The 17,259-nt window shown below is 36.3% G+C and overlaps 1 protein-coding gene across 1 annotated transcript in view; it reads right to left on the bottom strand.

Moving 5' to 3' along the window:
• MALRD1 (MAM and LDL receptor class A domain containing 1) overlaps positions 1-17,259 on the bottom strand; it is a gene marked incomplete at both ends in the record, with an annotated part of 578,033 nt that overhangs the window by 525,527 nt on the left and 35,247 nt on the right. Inside the window, one exon of the mRNA XM_082648013.1 lies at positions 6,860-6,956. Within this exon, the coding sequence (XP_082504139.1) occupies positions 6,860-6,956 (97 nt within the window). The remainder of the gene's footprint in view (positions 1-6,859; positions 6,957-17,259) is intronic.

Here is a 17,259-nt window from a genome sequence, read left to right as displayed (position 1 = left end):
TAAATGTTGTATATTATCTTTAATTTTTCACTATTTATACAATAACCGCAAAAGTACTGTAAATAAAAATAGCAAAATAGTCAATTATAAACTGCATGGAATTTAAAATTCAGCTTGTATCAGTTGCTATTAAATATCTTCCACCAATATCAACCACTTCTACTACCTTTAGTCCCCCAAATTGGAATTTGCAAGCACAAAAACAATGATATGATGGGGGTTAATAAGTTGTCAATCAACTAATCTCCTGGACAGCTTTTTATTTTAGTGCATTCTATTTCAGAGCTCAAAGCTATTTAAAGATGTCATTTAGCTATTTAAATAGCTCAAAGCTATTTAATATATTCATATTCATTTTCTCTCCCTCCCCACACCCTCTTTCATTTTTATATTGCACCACAATCCAGCAGTAGAAAATTACGTTTGGCATTTTAAAATTCTTCATCAATGATGTACAATCGGCAGGATGAAGCTTTGCCAACAATTTCAAAGTCTCTATACCAATGAAGACACATGTGTAGAGCCTGCCATCCTTCAAGTCTTATCTTGCACAAACAGGTTATGTGAAATTGGCCACATAACTCAGATGGAAGAGAATGAAGTCCAAGCCTCAAGGCCATTGCAGCAAAAGTTATAACTGACATCCACTTTTGACTCCAGGGGCTTTTGACAATTTCTTTATCAGTTTTCTTAAAACATCAATGAATTTCAGTGAATAGTCATTAGATCTTAAAAGGTAGCTAGAAGTTAATAAGATAAAAAAGGTAACTAGTTAAATAATGCTTATTTAACTGGATAATATATAAGCATTATTCAGGTTCTCATTAAGGAATAATTTGTGTATTTGGAATGTTTTAAAATGAGACTAAGGCAAAGTCCTGGCAAACCAACCTAAAAATATTCACAGAATATTCATGATATTTGATTATGAGCCCTAACATGCAATCTTTATAAAAATATACAGTAATTTGCTCAAGAAGCAATGTTATTTAAGAATCAGTGATTAAGCACATTCTTATTTAGTCACAGTCACAAACCTGGGTCTTTTTAGACTTTGATAAAGTCTAAACAGGTCTTCTTTCAATAAATGTACAGTGAATACTTGTATCTTGGGAAGGGCAGTAATTAGAAAGATACTGTTTGAAAGTGTGGGAATACTCTAAAAGATTTCTTTAATATTATAAAAAGAATTTAGTTTTATTTTTCATCTTGAAAATATTCAGAAACCACGAAAATACCTGTATCTAGCGCTTTTATAAAGAGAGCTGTATTTCTATAGAAAAGAGTAAGTAGAGAGAATCAGTTATGTTTCTTCCCTAAAGATAATACTACACTTAATAATCTATATGGTGGATTACTCATCATCAGAATTTTTCCAATTGTAAACTATTTCCAATTGTAAACTATTTCTTTTTTAAAAATTATATACAGTAAAATTGTACTTTTGGGTATTTATTTCCATGACATTCGACAAACATAGAGCCATGATCTGCAAATCCATCAATATTTCATTTATTCAGTCAGGGTTGTCCCTAGTTGTTTAGTACCTTGCTCTTATGGGCTGAACTGTGCCCGCCACTCCCAATTCATATGTTGAAGTCCAAACCCTCAGCACCTCAGAATGTGACCATATTTGGAGGTATACAGAGGTAATTAAGGTAAAATGAGGTCATATTGGTGGGTTCTAATCCAATATGATTGGTGTCCTTATAAGAAGAGGCATTTAGGACATCGACACACACAGAGAGAAGACTGTGAAGATCCAGAGAGAAGACAGTCATCCACAGGCAAGGAAAGAAGACTCCAAAGAAAGCAAACTTGGTGACACCTTGACCTTGGACTTGCAGCCTCCAGAATCACGAGAAAATGAATTTCTGTTGCTTAAGCCACCCAGTCTGTGGTATGTTTTTATGGTGGTCTTAGAAAACATGCACTGACCCTGGGGTGATTAGGGCAGGTACATAGTGACCCAGAGTGTGAAAGCCTAAAGTGGCTGGGGTGGGTGCTCTGGATTGGTCGGTTTGCATTTGAAACATACACTGTAAGGTAAGCTGTTTTACCGTCTCTAGGAATTGGCTCACCCTGGAAGAGACAGTCCCTCCAGGGTCAGCAAGACCCCAGACATCAAAGCATCAGAACATAGAAAATAAAAACACAGTAATAGAATTGCTCCCTACTCTCAAAACAAACAAAAAAAATTAGAACAAATTTTTGAAAGCACACTGGTTTGAAGAAATAAGAAAATAAAGAAGTCTTGTCAGAAAACCTATATATCTTAGAACCATTTTTATAACCACAATAACCCCCAAAAGACATATTACAGCATTCACTTCCAAGCAGTATTCATTTCCAAGTACTATATTTCGGCTATAAAATGACAAAAACACTATGTTTCTACTAAAATATGGCAAATGCTTGGCCCAGATTAATTCATCCCAGATAAAAAATCACATTATATAGTTTGAAGACATATCTTTATTTTTGATACTAAAACAAAAACCTAAAAATAATATAATATTTCTTAGCATAAGTGTAAGTACTGCTTTAAACATATTCCCATGATATTTTATTTAAACCTGATTTTTATAGAATGGTGCTGTAGCTTAAAAGAAAGAAGAAGAATTCACACAAAATCCCAAATACTTGATGTTTAGATAATTGCACATATTCTTTATTCAATCAATTATTTATTAAGTACTTGCTCTGCACTCGGGATCCACAAATGAGTAAGACACTACTAACTTTGCCCTCAAGAAACTCAGCATTTAGTTGTAGAGATAAATTAATACACTGTGTGTGTGTGTGTGTGTGTGTGTGTGTGTGTTTGTACAGGGAGTGGGAGTGGGGGGGGATTTTCTGTAAGAGAAGGCTTCTCAGAAAAGAGACATTGACTCAGTCTGGAAGGATATCTAGTAGCAGAACAGGCCAAAAATTTTTTTCATGAAATAAGAAGAGGGAGCAAGGTTTGAAAAGATACCCAAGAATGAGATAACACTGTGTTGCTGGATTCACAGGTAGTTCTTTTTGGCCAGAATATGGGAATTCTTGGGGAAATTAAGAAGGAAGAAGTTGGGCTGGTGCCTAAGAGCAGGATCCTGGTGAGCTTATGTCATGACAAAAAAATTTCAATTCCATTCTGAAGGCAATGAGACTTACTGATGGATTTAAACAAAATAGAGATTGGTCACATTTGGATGTTAGAAAGTACAATCTGGTGGATAGCAGGGAGTAGTGAACAGGGGAGTGAAATAGACTGAAACCAGAATTTTTAACAATGCAAGAGAAAAAAAATGGGGCAAACAAAATCAGAGTTGGATAAATAATAATGAATAAATAAGTGGAGACAATTTGAGAAATATAAGGACATTCCCTCAATAACGTTTTTAACCAAATTAATGTGGAGATGAGAAAAGGAAAAAAGGATTTAAGGACAACTCCTTGGCTCCTGAGTGAGACCAAACAGATGCCAACAACTAAAACAGGGGACATGGGAGAAGGAACAGAATTTGAAAGAAGATTGGAATTTAATTCTAAACATACTGATGTTGAATTTCTGTAGCAAATATATTTGCGCCCTCGGCTTATAAACCTGTTCCCCTTGCCTGCCTTTATTACAGAGGCCACATCTAAATCTTCAGTTTTCTTAGTCTCCCTAGCAACTAAGGTTGTCTGCCTGAACATCACCTAGCCGATGAATGACACGTCCGAAACTACGTCACTTCCCGTTCCTTCCTTCTTCCTGCCCTGAATGTGAGAGGTTATTCTATGAGCATAAGATGACAAGCATGAGGGAAATACAAAGGAAATCTGTTAGTCCTTGAATTTAGCAGTATCAGAGTTGCAGAACCTATGCCATGACTGTCTATATCCTCTATTAAGTCATCTAAGCAATCTTTTCTGCTTTCTTGCTTCCAAATGCATACCTAACCCTATTGTCCATTGGAGTAGGATTTTCTGATGGAAACGTCCAGAAGATGTTAGGTTGTATCTGCCTGCTTCCCCTACCTTGACTGTCACCACCAGGACCGCATGAGACTGAAACCACAGACTCTAGTCATCCAGAACCCTGCTCCAGGGCAGTCACTGCCAAGTGCAATAATCAACACGAGACTAGGTCTTGTGGATCCCAAAAGGTTAGTTCTGTTCTTAAACCTAGGATTGCCTGACTTCACAAAAATTTCCTGAGAACATTACTTTAAATGTAGGCTCCATCCTCAGTGATTCCCATCTATCAGGTCTGGAGTGAATCCCAGAATCTATCGCTCTTCTACGTGATTCTGATGGTTAACTAGGTGCAGTCTAACCTGAGAGTGCCTGAACTTGACTGCAGAGTCTCATTTGAAAATTTAATGCTACTTAACTTTACCACCTCTCACATTCTCACCATTTACAAAACAGAAGTCCATCCAAGTGCCAGTCCTATCCCATAATGCTTTATCCTTTTTCTCCATTATTCATCCTCACGCTGCTGTGTTTTCCTCCTTCTATTTGAAAAACAGAAAACAAAACCCCTGCACTCTCACCTTCAAAGAGTCAAAGTACACTCTGTGACCTTACCTGAGTCCTGGCTTTCCCCAAAAAGAGACCACTTCCTTTGTAGCTTTCCCAAGGGGAGACCTTCTTTTCCAACGCCCCATAAAACAAAAGGCCTAAAATTAAAATTGTCATCCTTCTAAATCCCCAATGTTGCTTCTATACAATGATTCATTCTTCCATGTTGTAAACACATCTTGGCCCATGACATCCAACTTATAGCCCTGTGTCATCCATGCAGGAGATCTGATGTCCATATTCACTAAAGACTTCAGTCTTGGATTTCAAAGTCTTCTTCTCTAGGCCTTTTCCTTGTAAACTTGTATAACTTCAATATCCATGTAAAAGGCCTGCCCAATAATTTAGCTTTAAAGTTCATGTCTCATCTTCAGTAAACTTTATTTCTACACCAACTCTATCTAGAACTATTCTTAGAAATTGTAGACTCCAATATTTTTTCTATGTGACCACAACTTCTCCTTGAATGTCCAACTTTCTGATGCTCTCACTCCCACTACTATTGCTTTTTTAAAAAAAATTCTATAGTGATTTTAAGGAGTTCTTTTAAGTGCTTACTAAAAATCTGGCATTCGTCTTCTGAGTAATTATTATAGCCCATCTACACCAGCCTCTGTCCCAGTGTATGGATCATGGGTAATTAGGGAAATGGCTTTGGTTCCCAGAGCCAAAGATGAAGAGTAAGTTCATGTTTGAAATGATAGCAGAGTCCTATTACAAGCGATCTCAAGTCCCAAGCACAGCCCAAGCATTCTCCTGTGTAAATCTGTAATGTAAACAAAGTTTCAAGGGCAACAGCCAGTTCCTAACTTCCTGATGGTTCAGAAAGTCCAGCCAATAGCTGATTTCACTGCTTTATTCTCCTTTGAGGGTGATCAGCCAGACTGGGCAATAAATAGAACTATTAGGGATCATTTTGTTTGGCAGACCTCAATTTCTGCAGCAACTATAAAACTGAGAATATATAAAGACCCTGCTGAAGTGATCAGGGTCAGGGACTAGGTGTCTCATTAAAACTCAAGCATAAGCAGGCTGTGCTCTGGCCTCAGGAACGACCATGCACAGTAAGAGAAGAGGAATTATTAGGGGACATTTGAATGGCAAATCATACTTTGTCTGGAGTTAACAATGTAGTCTACACTGGTATATTGATTCTCTTCTGATAAATCTAATAAATATTATCTTCTTTTAGTGAAAAGGCACTGATGTTTATACTTAAATTATTTACTTCTAGGAATGGGTGGAGGTTATAGTCTGTTCCTTTAAAGTTCTCCATTTCAATTTACCTATGTTTCAATTTATCCTATCATGATTTCTTACTAACCTATACTGAGAACTGACAGTACAAAGATGAAAGAGATCTTTATGTGTTCCAGTGTTTAGAAGGTGCTGTCATCAGCTCCTGTAAAACCTTATCTTGGTTTGAGTGGCAAAAGACACATACCTGTAAGCTCTTATCATAACAGCAGGAGTGCTTTTTAAACATCAAAGCGCAATACCCGTTATCAAGTTTCCTTGATTTCTCTTAGGGAGACCAATCCATCTCTTCTGTTACTGGAATATTTTTTACCACGACTACCATATCTTTGTACAAAATTAGAACTGGGAATCCTCTCTACAAAATAGCTATCTTTATTCTACTATATCATAATAAAATTTCAAAAGGAAAAATATCTATCAAATATCTATAATACATATCTGAATATGTATAGTTATTGCTTATTAGACTAAGTTAATTTTATCATTACCAATTTATATTTTAAACATTGAACATTTCTATTGAGAACAATGTGACTGGTGAATTGAATATTATACAGTTAATATAATCAAGGGACCGCTATGGATGACTTTTTAGATCTGTGTGGTTTATTGATCTAGTTGTTTCAGTCTAAATAGAAAATAGATTATAATTAATATATTTCTCTATTTGTGTCTTTCAGTGGCATAGTCAAATTGATTCTCCAAGAAGATAATTTCAAGTCTATGGAGGCCAGTTTTCTCCCGATCTCCTAGAAGGCATAGAGTTCGCTGAGTAAGATTTAACTAAACAGTGTAAACATGGCTACAAGGTTCCAAATCTGAGACTAAATTACACCCTTCAGCTCTTCATAGCCTCAGCAGTGAAAAATACCCTGCCTTCACCTCTAGCACAAATCTAGTCATTGTTACACAGTGTATTAGAACAATGGGAAATAGCTCACTCTAAAGCATTAAGTAAAAATAAAGAGCAGATCAAAGTCATTATACAATAGTTAAACTGCACTGCATTTATTATACAATAAGGATCAAAATAAGGAAAAGTTCTTACCATTTGCAGGCAAGCAGCCTGAGCTGAAGGATATATCATCAATAGCTATGACTTCATCCTGTTCATGAGTTGAAATCATCTGGCCTTCAAAAACAACCTGGATAAGAAAAATGAAATAAAATAAAAACAAAGAGCAAGGAACATGATTACCTGACAGTCTTATAGCACAGAGCCTACAAATAAGAAACATGTCACTTCCTAGAAGCACTTGGGTGACCATACCAATTCCAAGTGGAAAGAGATCTAAACGTACATTTTGAAGAACAAGAAAATGTACAGTCATCTCTATCCCACATGTCTAGGTTAGGTAACATGTTTGTGAAATGAAGCAACAGTCACCTGGTTTCTGCCCCATATCATCTCCTAAGTTTGGTTCCTATGCATTCATACTATTTAGTATTTACCAGTTCTTGGACCCATGCTCCATCTTGAACTCTTGATTCTTGGCATTTTTCATCTGTGCTTCACTTCCACCTCTGGTTCTCTGAATTTTACTCACAGTCCTGCCTTGGATGTCCTTGTGGTATCCTCCTGCACATTTTCTGCCATTATCTAGACGCAGCTTGGGACACTGACTGGAAATCATTGTTCAGCGACTTATTGTTAAAATGACTGAATGTTATATTGTGATGTGAAGCCAGCCCAGTCTCCACCAGGAAATTCTCTGGTATAATGAATCTGAGAAACTTGGAAAGATCAAGTAATCCTAATTACTTAAATCAATAGAAAATTGGTGTGTTGGTGGAAAGTATTATCCCACTTTCACTAATGAATACCAATGATGTGTGAGGCTTAATTCATGGATGCATTAAACTTGTGTGCACTGCTCAGCCTTGTTCATAATATAAACATTTTATTATGCCGAAACATCACACTGCTTCTTAGCTTAACAGATGGTCTGCATTTTTCTGTGCTGCATTCTCTTTTGTTTCTGTACAAGATGTACTAATACATTTCTTTTGAACCAGACGCTATCTACTAGTCTATTAAAAATATAAGAAACATCCATAATGTGTCCAGCAAACCATCAATATATAGCCCTCAGAAAGTCATCTCCTCTTCACATAAAACAGAATAACCATGTGACTAATTATAAGTCAGGACCATGCTGGGAAAGGTCTATCAAATTTTGTTACATAGGGGTAGTTTCATATGAGGCCAATATAGCACAGTGACTAAAGTGTATATTTGGAACCAGACTCCTTAAATTCAGATCCCAGATATACCACTTCATAGCAAGAAGATCTTGGAGAAGGTGCTTAATATCTCTGTGCCTCAGTTTTCTTTGTAAAAAGGTACTGATAAAAATAATAAGTTATTACCTATATGATAAGGTTTATGTAAGGATTAATGAGTTATTACATGTACAATTGCACTTGGCCTATAGTTGGCATTAGTGTTAGCTATTATTATAACATAGTTATTAAAATATTTAAGCTATTGGATGAATAGTGTTTACCAATAAAAAAAAATCTATTCTCTACAGATTAACTTTATTCTTCTTGAAAGCTTTCTCACATAGATATATTCCCTAGTTCTTGCCAAATTAAGCATATACCTGTAGCAGCCACATTTAAAGAGAGAAGTGGAAATAAGTCTTAACTAATCTCCAGTCTCTTCTTTTTTCCTCTACACCCTTCCTGAAAACCCATTCATCCTCAGGGCTTTAACTGTCACCCAGGCTGATGACAAATTTACATCAGGAATGTCAACCTCTCTCTTGAGCGCTCCTCCCACATCTCCATAGCCATCTCCATAGCTGGATATTTTCACTCCGATGACATGAAGTCACTTCTGATTCATAACGTTCTTTCTCCTCAACTAGGACCTCTCCCCTGACACTCAAAACTTCAGAAAACTGCTCAAAACTTCAGTGCTCAAAACTCTAAAATGGTCTTTGGAATGACTTTTTCCTCCAGTCACATGTCCAATCAGTCAGGACCTATTAACACCCCCTCCTTTCCATCCCTGTTGCCATTTGTATATCTTCACACCTGATCTAATGAAGTAGATTTTAAATTACCTTCTTAACTTCAACCCTCTCCTCACCAGAGTTTGCAATATGTATTTATTCGATTCAACTGAAGAAATGTTAGTATGAAAATCGGCTGCCTTTTGAGACCACTGGCACAGAAAGAGGAAACGTTTTCCTTAGGTAAAGAACAATTTCTCTAACTGTAGGGAAATTACTAATGGACCTGTGAGGCTATGAAACAGAAGACCCACCAGGCACAATGAGATACACCAGTTAAACGTATTTAACAAAAAGATTTACCAGGGATTTTGGTTGGGATCCTGCAAAGAGGGATAGGTTGAATGAGTTAAAGAAAGTGGAACCCCATGATAATTTTCTACAAAGAGAGGCCCTATATTCAGAAGTTATGTTTGTAATATGGTAGTTATGTTTCTAAGAAAAGCAATTAACATTCTTTGTTTTCTCCAAAACTTTGGCAAACAAGGTTTTCCAAACATCCCCACCTCACTTTTCTGTGTTAGGTGAAATAAAGAAAAGAAAAGGGAATTTCCTGGTGGCCCAGTGGTTAGGACTCTGTGTTTCCACTGCAGGGGGCAAGGGTTTGATCCCTGGTCAGGAAACTAAGATCCCCCATGCCGCGGGGCATGGCCCAAAAAAACAAAGAATAGCAAAGTAGCAAAATAAAAGCAGATCACAACACAGATAATGGAGTTAGGAGTTTGGCAACATCACAAAAGTCAGGTATTGCCTGCACCAATGCAAAAATAAACATGAGACACAGAGACCTCTGGGACAACATTAAATGAACCAACATTCGAATTATAGGGGTTCAAGAAGAAGAACAGAAAAAGAAACGGACTGAAAAAAAATTTGAAGAGATTATAGTTGAAAATTCCCTAATATGGGTAAGAAAATAGTCAATCAAGTCCAGGAAGTGCAGAGAGTCCCATACAGAATAAATCCAAGGAGAAACACACCAAGATACATATTAATCAAACTATCAAAAAAATAATAAAAAGAAAAAGTATTAAAGGCAGCAAGGAAAAAGCAACAAATAACATACAAGGGAATCTCCATAAGGTTAACAGCTGATCTTCCAGCAGAAATTCTGCAAGCCAGAAGGGAGTGGCAGGACATATTTAAAGTGATGAAAGGGAAAAAACTACAACAAAGATTACTCTACCCAGCAAGGATCTCATTCAGATTCGATGGAGAAATCAAAAGCTTAATGACAAGCAAAAGCTAAGAGAATTCAGCACCACCATACCAGCTTTACAACAAATGCTAAAGGAACTTCTCAAGGCAGGAAACACAACAGAAGGACAAGACCTACAATAACTAACCCAAAATAATTAAGAAAATGGTAATAGGAACATACATATGGATAACTATGTTAAATGTAAATAGATTAAATGCTCCAACCAAAAGACATAAACTGGCTGAATGGATACAAAAACAAAACCTGTATATATGCGGTCGACAAGAGACCTACTTCAGACCTAGGACACATACAGACTGAAAGTGAGGAGTGGAGAAAGATATTCCATGCAAATGGAAATCAGAAGAAAGCTGGAGTAGCAATTCTCATATCAGACAAAATAGACTTTAAAATAAAGACTATTACAAGAGACAAAGAAGCACACACATAATGATCAAGGGACCAATCCAAGAAGAAGATATAACAATTGTAAATATTTATGCACCCAACATAGGAGCACCTCCATACATAAGGCAAATGCTAACAGCTATAAAAGGGGAAATTGACAGTAACACAATCGTAGTAGGGGACTTTAACACCACACTTTCACCAATGGACAGATAATCCAAAATGAAAATAAATAAGGAAACACAAGCTTTAAATGATACATTAAACAAGATGGACTTCATTGATATTTATAGGACATTCCATCCAAAAACAACAGAATACACTTTCTACTCAAGCGCTCATGGAACATTCTCCAGGACAGATCATATCTTAGGTCCCAAGTCAAGCCTTGGTAAATTTAAGAAAATTGAAACCGTATCAAATATCTTTTCCGACCACAACACTATGAGACTTGATATCAATTACAGGAAAAAATCTGTAAAAAAAAAAAAATACAAACACATGAAGGCTAAACAATACACTACTAAATAACCAAGAGATCACTGAAAAAATCAAAGAGGAAATCAAAGAATACCTACAGACAAATGACAATGAAAACACGATGATCCAAAACCTATGGGATACAGCAAAAGCAATTCTAAGAGCGAATTTTACAGCAATACAATCCTACCTCAAGAAACAAGAAACATCTCGAATAAACAATCTAAACTTACACCTAAAGCAGTTAGAGAAAGAAGAACAAAAAAACCTCAAAGGTAGCAGGAGGAAAGAAATCATAAAGAACAGATCAGAAATAAATGAAAAAGAAATGAAGGAAACAATAGAAAAGATCAGTAAAACTAAAAGATGGTTCTTTGAGAAGATAAACAAAATTGATAAACCATTAGCCAGACTCATCAAGAAAAAAAGGTAGAAGACTCAAATCAACAGAATTAGAAATGAAAAAGGAGAAGCAACAATTGACAATGCAGAAATACAAAGGATCATGAGAGATTACTACAACAATATGCCAATAAAATGGACAACCTGGAGGAAATGGACAAATTCTTAGAAAAGCACAACCTCCTGAGACTGAACCAGGAAGAAACAGAAAATATAAACAGAACAATCACAAACACTGAAATTGAAACTATGATTCAAAACCTTCCAACAAACAAAAGCCCGAGACCAAATGGTTTCACAGGTGAATTCTATCAAACATTTAGAGAAGAGCTTACACCTATTCTTCTCAAACTCTTCCAAAATACAGCAGAGGGAGGAACACGCCCCAACTCATTCTATGAGGCCGCCATCACCCTGATACCAAAACAAAGATGTCACAAAGATGTCAAAAAGAAAGACAATGATGTCACAAGGAAAGAAAACTACAGGCCAATAGCACTCATGAACATAGATGCAAAAATCCTCAACAAAATACTATGAAACAGAATCCAACAACACATTGAAAGGATCATACACAATGATCAAGTGGGGTTTATCCCAGGAATGCAAGGATTCTTCAATATATGCAAATCAATCAATGTGATACAAACAAACTGAAGGAGAAAAACCATATGATCATCTCAACAGATGAAAAAAAGCTTTCAACAAAATTCAACAATCATATGATAAAAACCTTACCCAAAGTAGTTATAGAGGGACCTTACCTCAACATAATAAAATCATATATGAAAAACCTAAAGCCAACTTCATTCGCAATGGTGAAAAACTCAAAGCATTTCCTCTAAGATAAGGAACAAGACAAGGTTGCCCACTCTCACCACTATTATTCAACATAGTTTTGGAAGTTTTAGCCACAGCCATCAGAGAAGAAAAAGAAATAAAAGGAATCCAAATAGGAAAAGAAGAAGTAAATCTGCCACTGTTTGCAAATGACATGATACTATACATAGAAAATCCTAAAGATGCTATCAGAAAACTACTAGAGCTACTCAATGAATTTGGTAAAGTAGTAGGATGCAAAATTAATGCACAGAAATCTCTTGCATTCCTATACACTAATGATGAAAAATCTGAAAGTGAAATTAAGGAAACACTCACATTTACCATTGCAATAAAAAGAACAAAATACTTAGGAATAAACCTACCTAAGGAGACAAAAGACCACTATGCAGAAAACTATAAGACAATGATGAAAGAAATTAAAGATTATACAAACAGATGGAGAGATATACCATGATCTTGGACTGGAAGAATCAACAGCGTGAAAATGACTATACTACCCAAAGCAATCTACCGATTCAATGCAATCCCTATCAAACTACCAATGGTATTTTTCATGGAACTAAGACAAAATATCTTAAAATTTGTATGGAAACACAAAAGATCCCAAATAGCCAAAGAAATCTTGAGAAAGAAAAACAGAGCTGGAGGAATCAGGCTCCTGGACTTCAGACTATGCTACACAGCTACAGTTATCAAGACAGTATGGTACTGGCACAAAAACAGAAATATAGATCAATGGAACAGGATACAAAGCCCACAGGTAAACCCATGCACATATGATTACCTTATTTGTGATAAAGGAGGCAAGAATATAAAATGGAGAAAAGGCAGCCTCTTTAATAACTGGTGCTGGGAAAACTGGACAGCTACACGTAAAAGAATGAAATTAGAACACTGCCTAACACCATACACAAAAATAAATTCAAAATGGATTAAAGACCTAAATGTAAGGCCAGACACTAGAAAACTCTTAGAGGAAAACATAGACAGACCAGTCTATGACATAAATCACTGCAAGATCCTTCTTGACCCACCTCCTAGAGAAATGGAAATAAAAACAAAAATGAACAAATGGGACCTAATTAAACGTAAAAGCTTTTGCACAGCAAAGGAAACCATAAACAAGACAAAAAGACAACCCTCAGAATGGGAGAAAATATTTGCAAATGAAGCAACTGACAAAGGATTAATCTCCAAAATATATAACCAGCTCATGCAGCTCAATATCTAAAAAACAATCCAGTCCAAAAATGGGCAGAAGACCTAAATAGACATTTCTCCAAAGAAGATATACAGACTGCCAACAAACACATGAAAGGACGCTCACCATCATTAATCATTAGAGAAATGCAAATCAAAACTACAATGAGATATCATCTCACACCAGTCAGAATGGGCATCATTAAAATATCTAGAAACAATAAATGCTGGAGAGGGTGTGGAGAAAAGGGAACCCTCTTGAACTGCTGGTGGGAATGTAAATTGATACAGCCACTATGGAGAACTGTATGGAAAGTCCTTTAAAAACTAAAAATAGAAATACCATATGACCCAGCAATCTCACTACTGGGCATATACCCTGAGAAAACCATAATTCAAAAAGAGGCATGTACCAAAAATGTTCATTGCAGCTCTATTTACAATAGCCAGGACATGGAAGCAACCTACGTGTCCATCAACTGATGAATGGATAAAGAAGATGTGGCACATATATACAATGGAATATTACTCAGCCATAAAAGAAATGAAATTGATTTATTTGTGGTGAGGTAGATGGACCTAGTGTCCATCATACAGAGTGAAGTAAGTCAGAAAAACAAATATTGTATGCTAATACATATATTTGGAATCTAAAAAAAAAAAAAATGGTTCTGAAGGGCCTAGGGGCAGGACAGGAATAAAGACGCAGACATAGAGAATGGACTTGAAGACACGGGGAGGGGGAAGGGTAAGCTGGGACGAAGTGAGAGAGTGGCATGGACATATATACACTACCAAATGTAAGATAGATAGCTAGTGCGAAGCAGCTGCATAGCACAGGGAGATCAGCTCGGTGCTTTGTGACCACCTACAGCAGTGGGATAGACAGGATGGGAGGGAGGAGATACAGGGATATATGTATATGTATAGCTGATTCACTTTGTTATAAAGCAGAAACTAACACACCACTGTAAAGCAATTATACTCCAATAAAGATGTTTTAAAAAATAATAAAATAAACAAACAACAAACATGAGACAAATTCCTTTCACATCAAACATTTTAAGAGAAGATGGCTTTTGAAGCGAAGCTTAGGGCTCAGAACACTTGATTTAAATCTTAGAGGAAACTTTCATGTAGGTGAATAATGGACATAAACTCACTTGGATGACACTAGTAACTACAAGAACAGAAACCCTGGTAGTTATATTTACTGTGTGAAAGTTTTCTTAATTAGTAGTACACATTCAATATTATTTCTCAAGTAAACACGTGAAACACAAAAAAGATGACAGTAACCTTTTCTCCATCATGTGTTCACACTGTAAGTATTCTTGAATTAAAAGATAAAATGTCTCTCATATTATGATTTTGAAAAGTTTGAGAGTAACATTAAGTTAATAGTTTATTATTAGTAGTAACATCTTTTGTTCATATTAATAAAGCCTATTGTTTCTGAATAGGAGAGTGGTGAGAACTCTCTGGCATTTCTAAATGGAATATCGAAGAAATAACAAGTAGATAGTAGCATATTAAAAATGCTTCAGTATCTTTTCAAAATTCAGGCACTGACTTCTCAAGAATCCAGACATTCAACTTGAAAACCATAGTCAGTGATATAATTAGTAACATAGTATTCATTCCTTCCTACCCATAAAACCAGTAGGTGAGCTCCCTTCAAGAGCCAGAAAAAAACATGGATGAGGGAATTTTTCACTTGAATTTGAGACTAAATTTTTGCTGTACATTTAGCCTATATTCTTTGCTTCTATGAATATTTGAAGAAAATACTAAAATTAATTGCTTATATCTGCGATTTTGAGAAATGTGATTGCAGTTAATCAGCACCACGCAATGCATAGTAATGTTTCATCTAACACAGCAGACAAAAGAATATTTAATGAGTCACATTAGATCTGACCAAATCTAGAGGGTGGAATTTTTTTTCTATATTTTATAAATCCTTATACTGCTTTAACATGATACAAAATTATCACGGCTCAGTGACTAAATGACTGAGATCTGAAATCAAACTATCCTATGTTCTAATTTTGTATGGGATTTGGTAGGTTATTTCATTCTCCAAAGCTCATAATACAAATGTGAACAGTGGGGTAAATTATAGTTCAGAGGACTGCCGTGAAGGGTCAGTAAGATAATATACATGAAGGACCAAATGCAGTGCTTTACACATAGTAAGTGATCAATCAGTGTTAGATGCTATTCCTTAAACATCTCCAGAAACTTTCTGAAATACTGCCATCTCTGTGGACTAAATGTGTAAACACCATTCCTTGTTTAATTCTCTCAGAAATTAACATATGACTCAGGTTTATTAAGAAATGGACCTAGTCCTTTCCAGATGAAGGTGGCAAAGCCCACACACAGGAGCCAGATCCAGAGGCTTTCTCAGAAACCCATGCTAAGCCAGGGTCCAGCTGGGATAAATCTACTATTTGGGTATTTCTAAAGGAAGCATAAACGGCTTTAAAGCTATCAGAAGGCAGAATGGAGGAGAAATTGCAAAACACAGAATAATTCTCGGAGGCCTGTAAATTGATGAGGCAGCAGATATTGCCTGGAGACGCTGATTACAAAATGGCCTCAAATACGCCTCTTGCTTAAGCTTTTTAGGAAAGAGCTACTACATGGTTGCAGACAATATTCCAAGCACAGCACATCTCTGTGGCCCAGCTCAACAAAAGTAAATGAACATCTGTTCACTTGCTGACAGGACAGAACTAAAACATACCTGCAATCTTAAAGACTGGTGTAGCCAAAAGATCCCAAGAGAGTCATAGGGTTTCCTAATTTTTTACAAAGCCTTTAAGGTAGAAGCACTGTTTTCATGTCAGCAATAAAGTATTTTGAGAAACAAATTAATATGCTACACCTGCATCTGCTTTGGTTGAAGATACTGCTGCATTTTCAAGTGTGCAGGTGGATAATCTCGCTGCCTCTGCTGAAGCTGAAATGCCCTGGAGATAATATATTTGGGAATTTGAAGTTTTACGTTTATCTACTACACGTATTTAATCATCAACACCCATAGTATGCTGCTTGGGAATGGACAGCTGAGAAAAGCAAAGGAGTTATTTTAAAAGGTTTAACCTACAAGCAGCAAGTTTCTCCTCTGCCCAGCATCAAATCTCCGTTGTGCTACTAACAAAGACCTTGACTAAAAGACAGAGAACGTTAAATATAAGAAGGCACAATGCGTGACAAAGACAGCTTAAGACTCTTTTACCATCCACTCTGTTTCAAAGTTGGAAAAGATGTATAAATACTGATAAAGTTTATACACAGACAAGAGTCCCATCTCAGTCCTTAAAGTTTATACAAGTATGCAGAGGGACTTTAGCAAGCTCCTCCTTCAGCATCGAGTCAGTGTGACTCAGTCCCTTCAAAGGCACCCTTGGCTCTGTTTTGTTGCTCTTGTTGTTACTGAAAAAAGAGAGACACACAGGGATGTAAAACAAAATCATAAGAAATAAACTAGAAACTTCTCTATAGTAATTAATGACACCTGAACATCCACAACAAACTGGATGCATTATTGGTGGCTGGCATTCTCATTCTGCACAGCACTCGCCACTAAAGGCAGGGACACAGGGTGTCTCAGCCCCATGCCTGATCAATCCCTCACAGGAGGACTTAAATGCCCGATGGCTTAAAATACCACCTCCCACCCCCATATACACCAATAATATTGGATTTCAAGAGAGTACAATGCCTCAAATGACAGAATTATGTTTCCCACTACACAGTTCTGTTCTCCTTAAGTCCTATCATCTAGGAGTCACTTAACTGCCTACTAAGTGATTTTCTTTCATCTTCTTTGGAACCCCATTTAGTTTTACAAAACCCTGAAAATTCCAAACTTCAGTGATTTTA

Source organism: Grampus griseus (assembly GCF_964374135.1).
Source record: "Grampus griseus genome assembly, chromosome: 2".
NCBI classification, from domain to species: domain Eukaryota; kingdom Metazoa; phylum Chordata; class Mammalia; order Artiodactyla; family Delphinidae; genus Grampus; species Grampus griseus.
This window is presented reverse-complemented; position numbering and strand designations above follow the sequence as displayed.